Source organism: Aptenodytes forsteri, unplaced genomic scaffold, assembly GCF_000699145.1.
Source record: "Aptenodytes forsteri isolate BGI_AS27 unplaced genomic scaffold, ASM69914v1 Scaffold511, whole genome shotgun sequence".
Lineage (NCBI taxonomy): Eukaryota > Metazoa > Chordata > Aves > Sphenisciformes > Spheniscidae > Aptenodytes > Aptenodytes forsteri.
This window is the reverse complement of record NW_008794707.1, coordinates 773982-793096: the sequence shown is the minus strand read 5'-3', so window position 1 is coordinate 793096 and position 19115 is coordinate 773982. Positions and strand designations below refer to the sequence as shown.

At 39.5% G+C, this 19115-nt stretch overlaps 1 protein-coding gene across 1 annotated transcript in view; it reads right to left on the bottom strand.

Annotated features, from left to right (window-relative positions):
• The window catches only part of LDLRAD3 (low density lipoprotein receptor class A domain containing 3), a 72733-nt gene that overhangs the window by 1158 nt on the left and 52460 nt on the right, over positions 1 to 19115 (bottom strand). The window contains exon 4 of the mRNA XM_019470586.1: positions 750 to 1095. Coding sequence (XP_019326131.1) covers positions 750 to 1095 — 346 coding nt within the window. The remainder of the gene's footprint in view (positions 1 to 749; positions 1096 to 19115) is intronic.

Genomic DNA, 19115 nt, shown 5'->3' with positions numbered 1-19115 from the left:
TCATTAAAGTTCATACCATGACCTTTTTATGTACAGAGGATGTCAGTCTAGGAGTTTTGTTTGGGAAGACTTTACAGACAGAGGTTAAAACGAAGGTTAATTATCTACAAATAAAACATCATAACCCAAACCACACCTACCCACAAAAATTCAGCACACTTTCAGCTATTTAAAATGACAACAGCACTTTCCATTTCAGAGTCCTGTTCTTTTCTTCTATTGGTAAAGGGAAAGTAGTACAGAGCAGAGGGACTATACAATTTCTTTATGTAAGAATTGAAGACCTCTTACCTTTATATACTTCTCACATGTGACCAGGGTAATTTTTTTTTTAAATAGTATGACCTACAACCTAGCTGTTTTTTGGCAAAACTCCAAATTCAATTTTCATGTTTTGATTCCAGACTGACACAGGATATCACTACTAGACAAGTGATACATTTCTTTGCATTCTCCTGCCATCCTCAAAATCTCTACTACCAATGACACACACTAAAAGAGCATGACTTAAGTTCGCCTTAAATCCGTTTAATACCAGTAACAGTAAGGGGACCTGAGGACAATGAATTTTTCATATGCAGGAGGAGCTCAAATTTGCCCAAATTTGGCCCTATGCATGTGACAGAATTGCAACACTAATTCTGTCAAAAGCAGTAATAAGGATAAGTCGGGAGCAGAAGTACAGACTAACAGAGCTGCAACCAGTAGCATGAAACTTTGGTGAGCACAGAATTAGCTCCTGTACATACCTTTGGTCGAGCACAGCCTCTGAATAGGATGGCGGAGAGTCCAGGTCCACTGGCCTGTGGTAGGCCTGGTTGGACACGTACTGGATCCCATTGTTGACGTTGTAGGTGACGCTGCAGTGGTGTGGGTGATCAAGGACCACCAGCCGGGACAGCAGGACAGGGTGCTGCAGTCGATGCACTGGCAGGGTCATGAGATTGTTGCGTTTCCGTTGGTGATGCAGGACTAAGGCAAGAAAGGCCACCACAAGTACGAAAATGACAGAGCTACCAATGATAGCATAGGTAATACTAGGGTAGTAAAGTAGCTGATTTTCTGGGGTCATGTAGTCTTGGCCGCTGCCTGCCTCTGCAAGACAAAAAGAAAAGGAAGCCTGAGATTTGTTTCAATATAAAACTGCTCTTAACCTATGCTGTGTTTTCCGCTAACGTACTGTGTGACAAAAGTAAGTTTTCCTTTTTTCTTTGGATTGTGGAAAATCAGCTTATTAAAAGCATATGCATGGAAATCAGAGATTGGCTGACTATCACTCAGTCCATCCTGACCCGCAATAAGTGCCAGCAGATAAACTACTAGGGAGAGACAAACTGAGAAAAAGGAAAACATGTCACCATAGTAGGAAGCATGTGCACTATCATGGGAGTATCTCCCCCATCCCTATCTATCAGTCATAACTTTGTTTCCAGAGGTGAGACACCCAGTTCCGAGGCATAAGCACAGTACCTCAGCTGTAGCCGGCAAAGCACACTAGAATCAGAGATGTAAAAGGCCTGATCTTTACTTTTAATGATAACTTGCAGTGCAGTCAAAGTTTACGTGTAGTTTATCAAAAAAGGCAGCAACTACATCCTGTGCTCCACAGATCTAACAGTCCAAAATAAGTACGGGAGAAAATACAGATAGCTGCTCAGTAAAGGATGGTTATTTGGATGTTTGTGATCAGAAGACCTCCTGCTGGAAAAAATTCAAAAGAAGAAAGGGTGTTGGAACAGCAAAAACAGTGATGTAAGCCTGGCAGATGTGATACCAGTAAGAGATGTGAAAATCTGAAAGCAAAAAGTGCAGTGAAAGAAGTGAATGGTAAAAGCAAAACAAAACAAAACCCTCAAACCAAACAAAAAAACAGATTAGGGTAGAACAAAGATGAGGAAAACAAAAACATGAGCTGGGCTGAGGCCATGAAAGATGAGCTCACACAAATGAGCTTTAATTTGAGGTGGAAATTGTGAAGGGAATGGGAACTGAGTGGCAGGGAGCAGGAGCAGAAGCATGACCCTAAACAGCAGTATTAGAGGGCTGATGAGAAGAGATGAGACGACCAGATCAGAAGAGGTACTTCAAATAGTATATAGTATATATTTTATTTGCAGGAGGCCCTGACGAATCAGCAAAGTTACCGAGAACTGTAGGAGAAGTTACAGTTGAATTTGTTCAGTCATGATACAGGAGAAGGAATTCTTGCCCAGGCTCTGGGCCCAGAGAAGCAAAAAGGTAACGGAATAATGACTTTGGACAACATCTGAATGCATCTTGAACTGCATGCAAATCTTATATGAGAAAACACAATAAAAGGCAACAAAATGCAAAGGAGGAAAGGCTCAGAGAAGCAAAATGGCATAAACACACTGATGCGACTCTGCCGCACTTGAGGCCAGTGCCAAGCACCACAGTACCATGTTCCTCTGACTCCATTTCAGCCCCCTGTTCACAAGGTCATACAGCCTTTGAGTACTGTTTTCTTTTTTGGGGAGAATTTCTATTTCTGTGCAGGCTGTAACTCCTTATAGCCTCAAAAAGAAAAATACTATTCTGATACAAGACATTCATCTACCTCAAGAAAAACGAGAGACTGAGTAAAAAACAAACAAAACAAGCCCAACCCCTTGACCTCCAAAATCCACACAATTACAAGAGGACTATCCATCCAAATTCTTCATTTCCTACTGCAGAAGGCTGGGACAGTAAATCTTAACATACTATTTTCCTTTCATTCGCCTATCAACTAAAACTGCTTTTTGGTCACTCAGAATTGCAACTGAGCCACAAATTTCTCTAGCAACAAAATAATGAAATATATACCGACTGCGTCCGGCATAATAGAAGAGCTTTCCTCAAGCACCCATTGTTCTGCATCAAGATGCTTTGGGTATTTCTCTCAATATTTGATTTTGGTAGTTCACTTCCATGATTAAACACCAAATCACATTTTTCAGCATCACTAAAAATAACTTATGCATTAGTCAGTTAAGATAATACAACATAAAATGGCTAATCCTTTAAACATCTCCATTTTAAATCATAGATATTTTAGTAAGAAGGGATGAGATGGGAAAGAAAGACTGTACCAGAACTAAGAGAACATGATTATTGGTCCTGCTACTGACTATGAAAACTACCGCTCTTAAAAAGATCTGTTTTACTGATGATGCCACTACAACCACAGACCAGAGCTTTGGAGGCCAGCTGCAAGCCACACAGTTTTCTTGATACCTAGCGTCACACCTCAGTGAGGATCCTTGCTAAATTTATTTTCCCATGCAAACTGTGCCGGAGAGAAAGCAGAAATCGTTATTACCAGTCAACACTAGGTCTCTGGCTCACTCAAACTGAACAAAGTCTGCATGAAGAATGTAAATCAAAGCAGAAGGGAGGAAAGGAATTTACATGCATTAGTAATTTTAATTACAGCTTATCACATATTGCTGTGGCTTCTTTAATACACTCCCTAAATTCACCAGCTGAGAAATGAATTCATGTCACATATCATGGACAAGGGCCAGCATAGGGAGTATAGTGACAAGCAGATCATTTTTATGCAAACATCAACAAGTTTATTTGCAAGGAATGATCCATGGATGAATACCACTACCTGAAATTCTTCAGTGCAAGGAAGGTAAATATTATGACATCCCAGTAAAATACCACAAGACTTTCATTCAGCTTGGCTCACTGGTTACAGCACATTGGCATAAGACTGGGAACAGGATGCCTTTGCAGACCTGATGAGACCTAATTAGTTACCATGGGATCATTCTGCAGCAGCACAGTCCCTTCTCTTTATACGCTCCATCTTATTAAAAGGGAAGAAAAATGAGAGAATTGAATTATACGTTAACTTCTTTTCAAAACTTTTAAGGTTATCCATCTGTTTATGATAGCATCTTCTAGGTCCTGCATGAAAAGCCCCCATAAATCCAAACAGATTAAACAGATTGCTGAAGAAAAAAATATTTTTTCAAAAGTCAGATGGGATCTGATGACTGGTCTGAAACAAGACATCTATTTTATCTGGTTTTATGATCCTTTTCATACAACAACCCACATATCTTGCAGAGATTTGGGGTAAATTTGCAGTTAACATGCTGTTTTGGAGCTTTGGGATTACTGTGGCTAACGAAACATCATTTGTTTACCAGTAACTCTCTATTCCTTTTCAGGTTTTTAGATCTGTTGCTTGTATTCCCATTTAGTTCACTGTGTCTCTGAGAACAAGAGCAATCTCAGGGCATGCCTACACTACTGAGGGACTACAGTTCTGCGTAGAGATCTCTGAACCAGAAGTATAGCTGTGAAGGTGCTCTTTTGAATAGTGCTATCTGGTGCAACCTTTGAACCGGCCAACACATCAATATTGCTTTTGGGATCTGAATTAGCATCTCCATCAGTTCAGCTAGTTCTAGCCTGTGTGTCTCTAACATGGAGCTGCACTGAGGAGTACAGATATATCCTGTGAAGAGGACAGAATCTGGTTTATTTGTCAAGTGCTCTTTCTTGTGCCCTGGGCAGTGCTGAGTACTTTCAATGGAGACACTCTCCCTCCCCATGCAAAGAATCCAGCTCCCTAAACACGCATAGTCTTTATACCTTTACAGGAACAGACATAGAGCGCATCATCTCTGAGACAGAGTTCTGCCTAGGAAGATTCAGTTATCATCGAAACAAAGTCTTCTTCCACCACCATAACAACCTTATTGTTGCCTTACAGGTGGGTTTTCCGGGCCAAGAAGACACAACCTTAAGGTGTCTCAGTAAAACACGTTCACAAGTGAAGTACAGTGGTATTTCACTTCTGCTGTGGTGTAGTTTAAACCAAGAAAGACCAACCTGCATCTAACCTCCCTTTTCTAGAAAAGTCAGTAAATCCAAACCTGCAAAAGATGAAAGTAACACTACCCGAGCCTATCAGCACTGCTTGGCTTGTAGCCCTAGAGAGGGAACTTCCCATTCAAGGAAAAGAAATTAACTGCCCTTAACGGTCTTCCAAAATAATGCTCTGGCAAGAAAACTGCTCTATAGCACAGCGAAAACAAAAGTAGCAGAACTATGAGACAGTTTTGCATACAAGAGACTTTTACAAGTTTTGTCTTCATCTTACTATATATCTGATCACGTTGAAATGAATAACTTCTTGGTAATTCCTTGGTAACATTCTGTTTTTTTGTAGAGCAAGGTGAGTATACAGACATGTGGAAAGGAATGACAGGTACCTAGCTGAGACTGCCCGATGAGCCTCTATCCATTTTGTGCACATTGTAATAGGGAGAAGGTGAGATATAAGAATACCTGAAAAATCTTAGCTGGACATGCACAACTACTTTAGAAAGAAAAAGCCATGACTCCGTAGTTCTGCTCTAGTAACTTTCAGCAAATGTTTACATGTCACAGAAGTCACTGAACTGAATTTCTTGATAATTCAGTCATCTTCTCCCAGAAGAAGGAGGTATTATCCAGGCAGGCTTAAAAAGTTCTGTCTGCTCTGCAATTAATGCAAATTCACAAAAAAGGTGAGTGGACAAGCTAATTTAGCTTAAATTCATGGAGTATTTATTCTTCAGTGCTTTTTTTTCCACCCCCTTAAGAAGATCTATGTTTTCTAATCACACCACATATAAAGATTTATCAATGCCACTTATGCCTATTAAACCTTATTATCTGGGAAATGCTGAATTCGCAGATTAGAGATTTTTGGAGTGTAAAAAGCTTTGTGAGTAACTTAGAAAAGACTGATAAAGGAAACATAACGGGTTGTGCTCAGAGGGCTCTCTTATTGACTGTGAACAAATTTGCTGTCTTAAAAGTTTTTAAGAAGATCTGAGAGTAACTGCATTAAGTCTGCCAGACACAGGGATGAGGGGCTGTTATTTTATCTTTCGCAATCCTCTGCTCAAGCCCGGCTTTTCACAGTTCATCAGAGAAAAAGCTTTTGAAACACATAATCTGAGCAGACATCTGTAGCCTTAATGAGCACGAGTCACGGTCCATCTCCAACAAAGACGCTACTGTAGCAACACATTTAAATTCCAACTCGTTAAAGAGCAGAGCTGCAGCTTGGAAGGTTAAAGACGACAAAAATCAAATACAGACAGGCAGAGCCTCTGCACGTTATTTACTTTTTGTGCTAGGAGTTCCTAGGGCATTCAGCTAAGTCTCCAAAAGCTCTTAAATTTCTTATCCTTGATGATTTTATGTCCCACTAAAATAAGTCTTATGTAGATTTTGTGCACTGGACTTTCAGAATATTCTTTATTCTAGTGATGTCCTTTCTCACCCAGTTCTTTTTTCCCTACTGCCCTTCTCCAAGCTACAAACAAGATCTAGCCCAGACAGCACAGCACCTTGACTTCATGGAGTTTCATGCTCAGTTACCATTTGTTCCCCTCCCCAAGCAGCTTCATATTTCCCTTAGACATCCAAAACAAGGATTTGTTTTCAACTGCATTCAAAGTGTGTTTCTGCCCGCTTTGGCTTACTCTGTTTCAGGCACAGAAGAGAGATTTATTAATAGAGGTGTTGCACATACTAAACAGACCTTATCTATGGGAATTAGCCAAAGTAATACAATATGATTACATCTTTGCTTACCAGGTACTTGGTAAATGGGTAAGATTTCTGGGAAAGCAGCAGGATGAAACCCCAAGATCCTTCCAGGTACGTCAACAGCAACGGCCTCACATCCAGACAACACTGATCTGCATAGATGTCCTGGCTTGAAAGGGCACCAGGTTATTCTGTGTTTCACCCTGTGCTAATCACAAGTGTCCCTAATACCCACGGACGAGAACCACAGTAGCCAGCACAGCCCTTGAGCTAAGAAGTTGGAGCAGAGCGTGGCTCTATTCCCAGCTCTTGAAGTTGCCCATCAGGTCTTTCCTCCACCTCTGCCTGCCTCCCTGCCCTGCTATCCCCACTTGAAAACTAGATAATGATGTTCTTGGGCTCTCAGGACATTCTCCCAAGCTCTTCTGTACTGACAAGAACTACATTTTCCTCAAAAGCATAAGTGTTTCAAATATTAATCAGAAGTCTAAATAGCACTGGGTGCTCTGTCTTCGCCTATTCTTTCAGATGACTGAAAAGACATTCATGACCTTGCCTGCATAAACAGGGTAGGACATCTCGATATGGAGAACTTGTTATCCATACATACATATAATTTTTTTTAATCATTATTGGTGTTAGTGTAGCACCTTGGAGCTCTAGTAATGAAATAGGATTTCTCTTTATAATGTACTGTACAGGCTCTGAGCAAGATGATGGCCATTGTTCCAAAGAATTTAAAGCTCAGCGTAAGACTTGGAACTATGTATAGTTATAAGTCTATACAACTAGACAGCAAGACACAGATAAACCTCAAGACAGTACCAGTCAGCAGAATCAGCAGCAGTCTCAGCACATCTCATTCAGTGCATCAGAATGAGTGCATTACCTGTGCCTTCCTCCCCAGACTTAAACCCCTCATCCTGACCACGCGTTACAAGAGCAGTGTTTTAAAGTCTTTGCAGCTGCTGAAAGAGCAGCTGAGTCATCAGACTGAAGATCAAGAGCCTCACCTCTCACATGCCCTCCTTTTTATCTTCTGCAGGGTAGGATAATTATTCCATGCACTTCACACATCGCAGTTTAAACATTAAAAAAAAAAAGAAAAAAGGAAAGCAGCAAACTGAGCAAATAAGTAGAGAACTAAGAAATACTTAGCAGTAGCCATGGCAACTAAAGTTCTAAAATTAACTTGGCAGTAATGTAAAAACCTGCAAAGCCAAAATCTGCCATCAAGCATGGAAACAAAAAGTCCAGGCTTGGCAGCTGGATGGAGGCCAAGGAGGCAATTAAAGTGTTACTCAAATGCAAGTCAGGATCACTCCAACATTGATCTAAGCAGCACTTCCTGGACATGTGACAGCCCAAAAGGCTAGTGGTGTAATTTGATTACTTCACAGCCAGTACAGAAACTATGCCCAAAAGCAGGGGCAGAACATTAGGATGTTCCTTCTCCTAATAAAGTCCTCTTCTCTAAATAGAGGGGTTCAGTCACTTCTGTTTGTCTCCTCTTTCTCCTTTGAAAATGGAGGGCCACCGTCAGGGACATTGCCAAAAAGTTAGTTACTATACACCTCTCATAACATTTTATGACAGGAAGATGCCACTCAGCAAGAGCCTGATGCACTGAAAGCTCTAGGGGCTTCCACTACTATCGTCCTCCTCCCAGTCACTAAGTTAAACCTGTTCTGCAGAATGAAAATCTCAAATAGCAGCACCACTAAAAGGCTCTTTGGTGGACCTAGCTTATAAAATAAAGCAAGAACATGCTTCAAAGAAAGAAAAACTGTATTGTCTTCATAGCATAAATGAGCTGTTGGTGCTCTTGCCAAGACCTATGACAACTAGCAGCATCCCAGGCTCTAGCCCCAGCGCAAGCACTGTGCCTAAATTGGAGATAACAGCCATTGATCTTGTACCACAGCCTGCTGCTTCTCCCTAATCTCCCAAGAGATATTCCAGTCTCACCTTGTTCAAGTCACAAACAGTATTCCCCAACTGCAGGAAAAGTCCAGATTTTGGGTCTCTGGTTGCTGTGTAATCCATTGTGTACAATTAATGAGTAGTATTGTATAGTCTTGAAAGTTAAAACAAAATAATGATTTAATGAAAAAGTTAACAGAACTGTGAAATTCAACCAGCAAGAACCAAGCGGACTCACAGTTAGTCTCCAACATCAGCTTTATCTTGACTTCTTTAACTAATGGCACAACAAGTATATTTTCTACCAAATACCCTTGAGAACACTGGCAAATTTATGTGCAAGTGCACTGTCCTGTCTTCTGCAAAGGTTAATTGGAGTAACAGAGCTCTGAGGTAGGTAAGAGCCTGGATGTTGTATCAGCTCCCTGCTCCCTGCCAGCACAGAAGCATTCCCCACCTTGATTAATTTTGAAAGGTCTTAAGCAGTTTCAAGTCAAAAGTATGAAGGAAAATAGATTTGTCAAAGGCCATGGGTGGCTTTGCCTTTCCTATTCCAGTCTGACCCTGAGAGTTTAGAATCCAAGTTTCCATTACATGCTCCGCCAACATTCCTTGGAGTCATATGACTATCTAGGAGGAAAAAAACCCAACTCAAAACAAAAAGTGAACTAATTAAAATGATAATCAGTGGATGAAACGCTTGTGGTTTTTTCATCTATCAAACCTGAAACTAAATTACACCACATTGCAAAACTGTTACCAAGTTATCTTGGGTGATCTACATGCCTGCAAAAATGCATGTTATTTCAATAGAATGTCTGGAAAAAGCTGAACATGGGATGCTGTACAGGACAGACAGATAAATCACATTTTTTACAGTGTTTATTCTGGAGGTTGGTAAGATGACATACATACTGTTCGGCTAGAATGTGCACATTAGCTTCTTCCTAGATGCCACACTAGTGGTATGGATAGCTGATGCATAAGAAGGATAATAAGGCTTGAAGAGATGCGGTGCAGGGTTTTGGAGCCCGCAGAGTTAGCTATACTTGGGAAGAAATACTGCTAGTGGTGTGATTCAGATATACTGTAAAGTTTTTAATCAGCTTTTAAATTTAGTCTAATCATTCAAGGACTGTATTTTAATGGCTCTGCTTTTTGAAAAAGTGTTAGTACAAAGTCCATGCCCTGTCATATATTACTATTACCAATCCTATTTTTTCTAGAATTGTGAAGAGGAAGAGATGATGTCAGATACACAGTCCACATAGCTTCATTTGTTCAAGATAGTGTCCTAACGATTTAGAAACCATTAGCAGGTTGTGAACTTGAGTTAAAAAAAGACTCAAAACAGAAAGCAGAGACAGACAAGACTTGCTAGGTCACCTAATCCCTTTCCTGGGATCACATTTCACACCATCCATTCATACTTACCCAACGCCCCTTCACTCACTGCTTCTAGCATGCAACAGGGGAAAGAGGCAGCAAATCCATTCTAGCAAGAGCCCTGCAGGCTGCCCTGTCTGCCTCTAGGAAGCAAAAGGAGTCTGGAGAGGAAAGCAAGATCATTACAACTGAGTCGATTTGGGAAGATGCACAGTTCAAACCAAGATGGAGCTCAGTGCTTGGTTCCACCAGAGAAAGCACCTGCGTGAAATTACATCATGAGATGCTTTGCTTCTTAAAGTTATCCTGACTTTGCATTACAGTTGTTTGACATACAAACTAATGTTTCCTTCCAGCTACAAGCTCTGTAAACTCAGTGTAAACAGCAAGAAAGTCTTGCCAGTGGCCACAATAGCTTCACTATGTTCAGGTTACACCTTCAAGAAGGTCTTAACAAACATCATACTTGGTTGCAAATCAAACTCTAAATCTTTCCTTTAATATTATTTAAAAAAAAAAAAAGAAATAAAGCATAAAACACAACAGCAAAGATGACAATTGGTTGTGAAAGTAGCTATTGCATAGCCCTGTTTGGCCTTCCTGATCACAAGACACAGACTAATGCCAGAGAAAGAGAGGGGGAAGAAAAAAGAAAAAAAAGAGAAGCAAGTGAAGCAAAGAGAAAAAAAGGAAAAAAGCTGCATTTGAAAGCTAGTATACACAAATGGCACACCAACGAGCATCTGGAAGGCATTAACACCAGGAAGAAGATAAACTTGTGCTTTTCATCCTCGGCTAAAAATCTCACTCGATTAGAAAATATGACACTGAAAATAGGGAGTGGGAGGGAACCATTCAAAGGCTGTGGCTGCCAGTGGTTCATTACAAAATGGAAAGCTTTTCAGGGAGGCCCAAAGGGCTCTGGTCTGAATCTGATACTACTCAATAACTACCTGAATGACAAAACAGAGAGAATATGCTTATTCAGCTTGCTGTTAGGCAACACAAGCACCCTGCTAGACAAGATTAAAACTCAGAATGATCAGAAAACAGCAGAGACAGTCAGGATCACACTTAGTCACGTGTCAGCAGAAAATAGGGTGTTAACTGGCAGTGAAAAATGCAACCCCAACAGTACCCAGCCCTAGCAAGGTGTCTGCTGAAGTATTTATCCAGCTCAGGCCATCACACTTAAAAAAAAGCAAAGATGAGTCAGAGCTTGGTGGAAAACAACACGAATTATCAGATGTCCATAAGACACTAACTACCAAGAAAGGTTGTAAGAATCGGGGTTGTTTATGCTGAAGAAACCATTGCAAGGAAGCTTTTAGTATTTTTAAATACAGAAATTTGAAAGGAAAGAAAATCAAAACAATGCACGCTCCAACTAACAATATAAACTGGGTGCTTTCAAAAGCTGCAGGAAAGTGTCCCAAATGACTAACATGAGAGATTACAGCTTTATTTCATACATCTAATTGATCAGAGGTGTTATCTTTGTCTGTGAGTGACACCACATGCCTCCATGCCTTTAGATTTCCAGTTATCCTGACCGCTCTGATGGTTTTATTGTAGGGACTATTATCCCTTTACGTCCTCAGGAGAGTTTCCCAAAGTTTTTCTGCAGAGTATCAAAAATCCTACAATTGTAAGTAACCACAAGCCAGGTTGAATCTGAACCACTTACCCCTAAAGGCAAAGCACCACAACAACTTACTATCAACTTCCTAAGCTACATGTGTAGCTCTGGTGTCAGATTCAGCTTGCTAAGTGGCAAGGATAATGAAGCACTGGAATAGATCACCTTGAGCTAACAATAGTCTAGACGCCTCTCTGGAGGTAGCCTGAGACCTCTGATAGTCCTGAATGTATATGCTAGCCTATAGTCCAAAAAAAAAAAAAACCCAAACCAAAACCTCCACCCCTGCCAATCAAATAACCCAAAACACCCCATAAAACCTAAATTTGGGTTATTTCTCCAACTGAGCTGACGAACCTGCATTAGTTTTACCAAGCCTGTCTTCAGATAAACAGAAAAAAGACCAAAAACACCCTCTTAACAATGAGGATGGATCTCTTCTTTTAAAGAATTTTATCTCACTTGTTGCATGATCCCATCCTACTGCCAAGTTCAGTAGAATTTCATACTTCATTGACAAATCAATAAATTCTACAAGCCTTAGAAGCTAACCATGCATTCATAAAGGAAGAAGGAGCTCATCTCCTTTAATGTGTAGAGGAAACTTGGATAGCTTTCCTCTGTGGATGGAATCAGCATAACATTTCAGACAGTAAATCAAGATATTATAGTACCTGGGACTTTATCCAGAACCTTCATTCCTCTCTTTGAAATATGCATTATAAAAATTTTGGTCTCACTTCAGCAAGTTTTCATATAAAGAAATTAAGCAAAAAATATCTTTAATTACAGAACGAAGAAAATTGCTGCACTTGATGAAAGGTTGTTTATTCAGCACTGACAAACGTAGCCTAATGAATGTGAGAACGCCAGATTTTATTCTCGCTGAAGATGTAGTCTTGCTTTTTGTTTCCACAAAGATTGTGGAAACATTGATTTTCCCTTTGACCTGACTGACCCTTTGGCTGACTGAACTAGTCATACTGAATTGTGCAATTCTTGATATGAAAAGCATGTGTACAATGCAAGAAAGAAAAATGTATTTTAAAATTTGCATTAAGAGGCAAGAATCATAATTATTAATCACTATGTCAAGATAATTACTGTATGCAAGGACAAATGAAGAGATTTTGGTAGCATACTTATAGTTCACATTCTGCATGGAAAGTCTGGAGGCAAATAATGATTAGTACAGCTAAGCATAGTTTAAAAGGCACTGAATTAGCTAATGTGTCACATGAAAATGAACCTTTTTTGACAGAATCTTGGTGTAATGCATAGCTGTGGTAAAGAAGGTTAATAGAAAACTGGCTTATCACAAGCAAAGGATATTAAACATATTGTTGCATGATTCTACAAATCCCCAATGAAACCACGTTTGAACACTGGCATCCTATTTTGGCCAGCTTATTTGAAGACAGACAGAATTAGGTTGGTGAGAGTACAGCATGAAAAACAAAGATAGATGAATGGGGAAACAGGGCTTAAATATAAAGAGAAAAAAGTATGATTTATTTAGTCTTGAGAAAAGATGGTTAAGAGTAGACATGATTGACGTATTTATAATAGCCATGGGTTATAAAAATTAAGCTCAGTGACTCATTTTTAGATTCTTGGGCAGACCAGAACTAAAGGCGACAAGGGTAAAAGGGAATAGATGCAGGACAAGTTTAATGATACACTTCACAGAAAAAAGAGAAAATAGGTGAAATGATGTTTCATGATTATATTTAAACAAAAGCTGGGTGACCATATAGAATATGTCCTGGGGAATAACCATATCATGTGGGAAAAGCTTCTAGGGAGCATCTTTTGTAATAGCTGAGACATGCTTCCATACACACACACAAAAACATCTGCAGCAATTTTAAAAATCATTCTTAAAACAAAAAAGGTTAAGAGTTTACCTGATTTCAAACAGGAAGAAACAAAAACATTTACTACTACTCCTTAATAGTACAGATGCAAATAACTAACTATACTATTTCTTTTATAATACTCTTCCTTCAAGTATTTACAGACAAGTCACAGACATGTTAGAGTAATTCAACAAGATAGGTAAACATATTCCTTAATTTAAGCCTTGCTTTTTAGCTGGTAAAATGATTTGCCTGAAGTTGCAGAGCTAAAAATTGTGAGCCAGGATCAGAAACGGGAGTTCTAGGCTTCCATCAGCCATACCCTGCTCTCCACACACACACTTTAATGGATTATTTACTTTTTCTTTACTATCATAAAGGAGGTAGCTTAATTGCTTTACTCTTAAGGTGCACTTAATTATCCTTGAGCAACTCAGTACTGTCCTCCCCCGCACTGTGGTATTTTAACAAGCCATCTACAGTGTCCATACATTCAAGGCGGAGACTGATTTAACATGCCTACGTATCATCTTAAAAACTTGACTAAACACAAATTAGGAAAGAAAATTTAAAAAAGAACAAAATCACACTGGATTATAGACTAAGTGGAACATACCAAATATCTAGAAAATAATGAATAAAAACCCCAAATCATATACCCACACTCGCTCCTCATGACTCCTTGCTCCCTTTACAAACCATTTTTCCTTAATTTTTCAGCTAATTTCTGTTTCTATAGATAAGGACCCTATAAAGGAGACCTCTGGAAGCTAAGGGCCTGACTCTGATCTTAACATCACTGTGTACAGCACTGTTTCTTGCCTCGTGCTATTGAAGATCACGATGGTTCCTCTACCTCATGCTCACCTGTGCCACTCTACATCTTTCTCTTTGAACATTTTAAATACACAAACAATGAAAGGTGCAATTTGCTTTCATTGGCTTTTCACAGAAGTTTCAAGAGCTGGAAAACTGGAACATAATGGTTACCTACGACTCATGAAGTGACAGATGACCTGGGAGACCTCTACATCGGAAAAATAGATCCTAAAAAGTAATTTTCACACTCTGGAGTGGAACTACCCTGCCTCTGGAGTTTCACAGCAGTTTTGAAGGGATTAAAACAAAGAACAGCTTCCATAACTAAGCCAGCTAAAAGTTTAGTTAAATACAATTGCTTGCTGTGCTTCCCTTCCCCAAACAGCCCCATGCATATTCATCACTGTAATTACAGCAGTAAAAAACTCCACAACTAATTATGCCACGCTTCTCATCTTCTATATGCCTGGAATTTTTTACATAATTACTACTGAAATTAATTGCAAGTTAGTTAATTTTGCACTTTGTCCTTTCAAGCTTAATTGAAAATTAAAATTTTTCAAACAAAGTCATTCTTGTAAGCATGGTGCTTTTACCTCAGATGGTGCCATACACCAAAATGTTCTTTTAATTGCTTTTAGTAATGTAGCATAGAGGAGTACTGTAAATTTTATCATTTAAAATAAGAGAGTGTTGCCCTAATACATATTTACTATATGCTTGTTAGTTGTACTCTCTTCAAAGAATATTCCACCTGCCCACTGCCACTTGGCATCTCATGCAGTACATTAGCACGCCATCCCCTGAGACACAGGCTACCCCCTCAGTGCCACAGCTAGCTTAGATCAAGCTCAAACCTGGAATTTTCTTTGACTGTGGTTCAAACATTGTGCCTAATATTTCAAGGGTGACAAATTATTTCGGATGTCCAGTTCTACAATGGATTTTGAAAAAAGTAACAAATATTTCTTCCCTTGAGAGGTGGGGGAAAAGGAAGAATCAAATAGGAAAGCCTAATTTTGACTTGGCCTAGAAAAATAATTGCCGAGGAGTACATGCTGTGCATGGCAAACTTTTAAATCAACAGGTCGAAGTCTTTCAAAGCTATAAGCAAGCATTTAACAGGGTCTCCTCATTTGCTAGGGTAGTCCACTTCAATTGTACACGTGGTGTTTTATGGATTTGGGATATGCTTTTTATGAAAGACACTGTACATTGTAAAATCTTGCTGTCTACTAAAAAGCATCTAAATTCCATGCTGTGACAGCAGACACAAGACACAGAAGCCCTGGATGGGGTCCCCAGCAATTTCCAGAATGCATCTGGTACTCAAACAGGACCAGTAACATATCTCAACAAGCCAGAGGACATTTCAGAGGCACACAACACATAGCCCCATGTAAATCAATCAACTATTAAAGTTATTTTCATTTAAACCCATGTCCTTAGTACCTTATAATAATGGCAATATTAGCTTTTTGGCCCATTAAAATAATTCATTACTGTTTAAACCAAAACAACAACAACAAAGTCAACTCATCTGTATTTCAAGCACCTTTTCTAGCTTAAATCTGAAGCTTCAATGGGTTTAATCAAATTTAAGTTTTTTCATCTGTCAAGAAATCTTACAAATGTCTAATCAGCTAGTAGATTTTCAGAAGGACAAGAGAAGTTTGCAAACAGAACACTTGTTCCTTACTCCTCCACAGTCTCTATAAGCCACTTACCTAACTCAATGGGTAAATTTTCGCTTATAGTCTTCCAAGGCCTCACTACAAGAACCAGAGAGAGTGAGCTGCAACACCACAAGGTGGATAGTTTATAGGCTGACTCCTTCGGAAAGCAAGTTCTTCTCAAAAGTGTGGCTTTTACTTAGCAACTGCCCCATGAGCAAGACATCACTACATAAATGGAATAAATGAAGTTTATCAAGTCTGCAATTCTGCAAAAATTCCTGTTGCTCCCACAGGGCAAAAGATCTGTCCACAATAAATTTGACACAAAGATCCACAGCGCAGGCTATCCTGCCAGGAAGGGAATTGTTACTGCTAACTTTTCTTCCAGTTATCTAGAGGGAAGACTAGCGTCCTCAGAAAGCAAAAGGCTGAAGAACAGCTCAGATATGGTACAACGTCAATAAATGAGAGCTTCCAAAAGACTGGTAAGAGCAACTACATCTGGAGCATGTCCAGAATGTTTCAAAATCTTGTTGCAACAAAAATCAGATCCCAGACACAATCCCAACTACCTGTGTTGGAAACTGCTTATTAGAGCACATGACAATAGTGCTAAAGGCTTGAGCAATACAAAGCTGTATGACAGGGCACAGGGTTAAAGCTGTCTTGGACCACATCTACAGTAAGAGACAGAAAGAGACCTTCATCAAGTCAGGAGGAGGTGTACATCATAATCACCAGAGTAGCTATTCTAAGGAAGGTAGAAACTTAATAGCCAAGAGGAATTCCTCATTTCAAAACTCCTGAGTGAAGAGCCAATAGTGAGTTCCCAGGGTGGATGGGGAGTAATTAAAAAGGTAATTAAAAAGAAAAAGCATTGAAAGTCAAGACCCCAAGAATGCCAAAAAAGCACTTTCAGTAAGTGTCATAAAGACCTATGATTAGTGATCCCTTACCAGTAAAGCAAATGAATACCGTATTTGTTCTTTCTCAGCAGTCTAAGAGCTGTTGAACCTGTGAGCCACATGTGTGCTATTAACTAGGAGGTTCTGAATAAACTAGACTGCTACACTGTCAGAAAGCAACGATTTCTGGTTTACAGATAATTCGCAATTCAGTGGGGAGAAATCCCTACTGGTTTACCATGTCCAATTTCAAAAGTGAAGCAAAACATAAATTCAGTTGCATACTTTCATAGACTGAGTATAGTTAAATACTTCAAATCACACAAAATTGCAAAGCTCTTTGTAAACAACTCTAAAATTTTCTTAACCAAATAAATTTCTTTTCTCCATTCTGCTAATGGCTAGCAATAGTATTACACAGATATATACACAAAAATACAATGAATGGTTTGATGTGAAATTCTTCAAGTTTTTATGTACTCTGCATCTTTCACCTGATGGAAGTCTTCTATGCTCTTATTCAAAACTTGGAAAATACCTGCTAGGAACATTTCAGGCTAGTACATATTTCCTAAGGATTTCTCCATGTATATCTACGTACTATACTAAGAAACATTTTTAAAACCTAAAAAGAAAAAAAAAAAAAAGAAGAAAAATCAGATTATGTCAGTCTTGCAAATGTTGACTGTCATTTATCTCAACTACCCCACCATAATACTTCTGCTTGAATTAAATATCCAATCGGTCAAGTAGGCATGCAGATTTAATTACTGCTGCGGTTTAAAATGAGCTTGTTTCCCCTTGAAACCAGTGAACGTTAGCAGGATGACCTCAGTCTAATGGAAAATCCTCAGTCTGACAAGACACTGGACACAGGAATTTGTCCCTTATGGCACAGTTTAAATACCATTCTCAGTAACACAATGCTCACAAAGAAGTACTGGTTTAACAAGTTTAATCCAAACATACCTGAGGTCTATGGCAGCTGAACATTTGATGGAAATAAATGAACTGGACCTTTATAGGCAAATGGCCTATTCAGCCTTAACTTTGTCAGCTCAGTAAGAGTGGACCTGATGTCAGAAGTCCCTAAACATCTTCAGGTTTGATCGATACTTTTCTCCTCTGACTCATTATTCTCACCAACCATTTCACTCAGCCACCTTGGTACAGGAGCCAGGGGTCAGGTCACTTCAAGTGAAACAGTCAGAACTCTCATAGGGGACGATGGGCAGTACAGGAAAGGGGAAAGAAAAGAGGAAACCTAGGAAACAACTTTGAGCCAGAAGTGAGAGTGGAGGTGACTGAGGAACAGAAGAGTCTTTTAGGCCACACAGCATCAGTACAAAGTGTTTCCCATCAAACACTGAGAATGAGAATTGTCACCTTCAGCAGTCTCTGCAGAGCTTCCTGTTCACATCAAGGCTTTGGAAGAGACCAAGAACACACCCAACATGATGACGGTAAGAAGTTCTGTTCTCTCCTGAGGTATGTCCTAAAGGGACTTCTAGGCTAGTTGTCAGCAATCTGAAACCCACCTCACCGATTTTCAGTCCTCTGTGAAGGAAAACCTTCCTTCCTTCTTTTTCTGCACTAAGATTTTGGACCAAAAATCTCAAAAGGCTACGTGTCAAATGGAGACAGTGATGCTGGTTCTCGGCAAAACCCAAGCAATGAAAGCAATTACTTGCTTAATGATACCTTAGTAGCTGAACACAGGCCAAAAGCTGTTTAGTAGGAAGCAACTACAGACATTTCGATTTATTCAAAAAACATAAGTATTCAGTGAAAAGCAACTGGCAGCTGAGAAGGTACTTAGTAATACAGTCCTCTTGCATTTAAAAATTGCATATGTTCCTGAGTATCTTTATAACCCTACTCTAATACTCTGTCTAGACAAAAAACTCACAGAACTTATAACATATGACACTTTCTACATCCTCTGTGGGGATTAACCAATAAATCAGGTTTGCAGACTCAGAAAAATTGCATCCTTTTGAAAGTGACTTGCCAAATTTCAGTAAAGGAAAGGTTTTCTGCCCTGGGGAATAAAACCATGATGCTTTAAGGATGAGTAGCAAGAGACCATACCCAGGAAAATAATTAAACCAGTATTGAAGTAATAGAATCTGTAGAGATGGAGAAAACAATGACAATTTCTGTGCTGCACACCCTCTTTTCAGTGCTGCATCTTACACAAAGACTCCATACTTGACACTCATTGTACAGAACAATTATTATGCATGTTCTTCATTGCATGCTAATTCCAGCCAGCAATGTGCGCTCGCAGCCCAGAAGGCCAATCGTATCCCGGGCTGCATCAAAAGAAGCGTGGCCAGCAGGT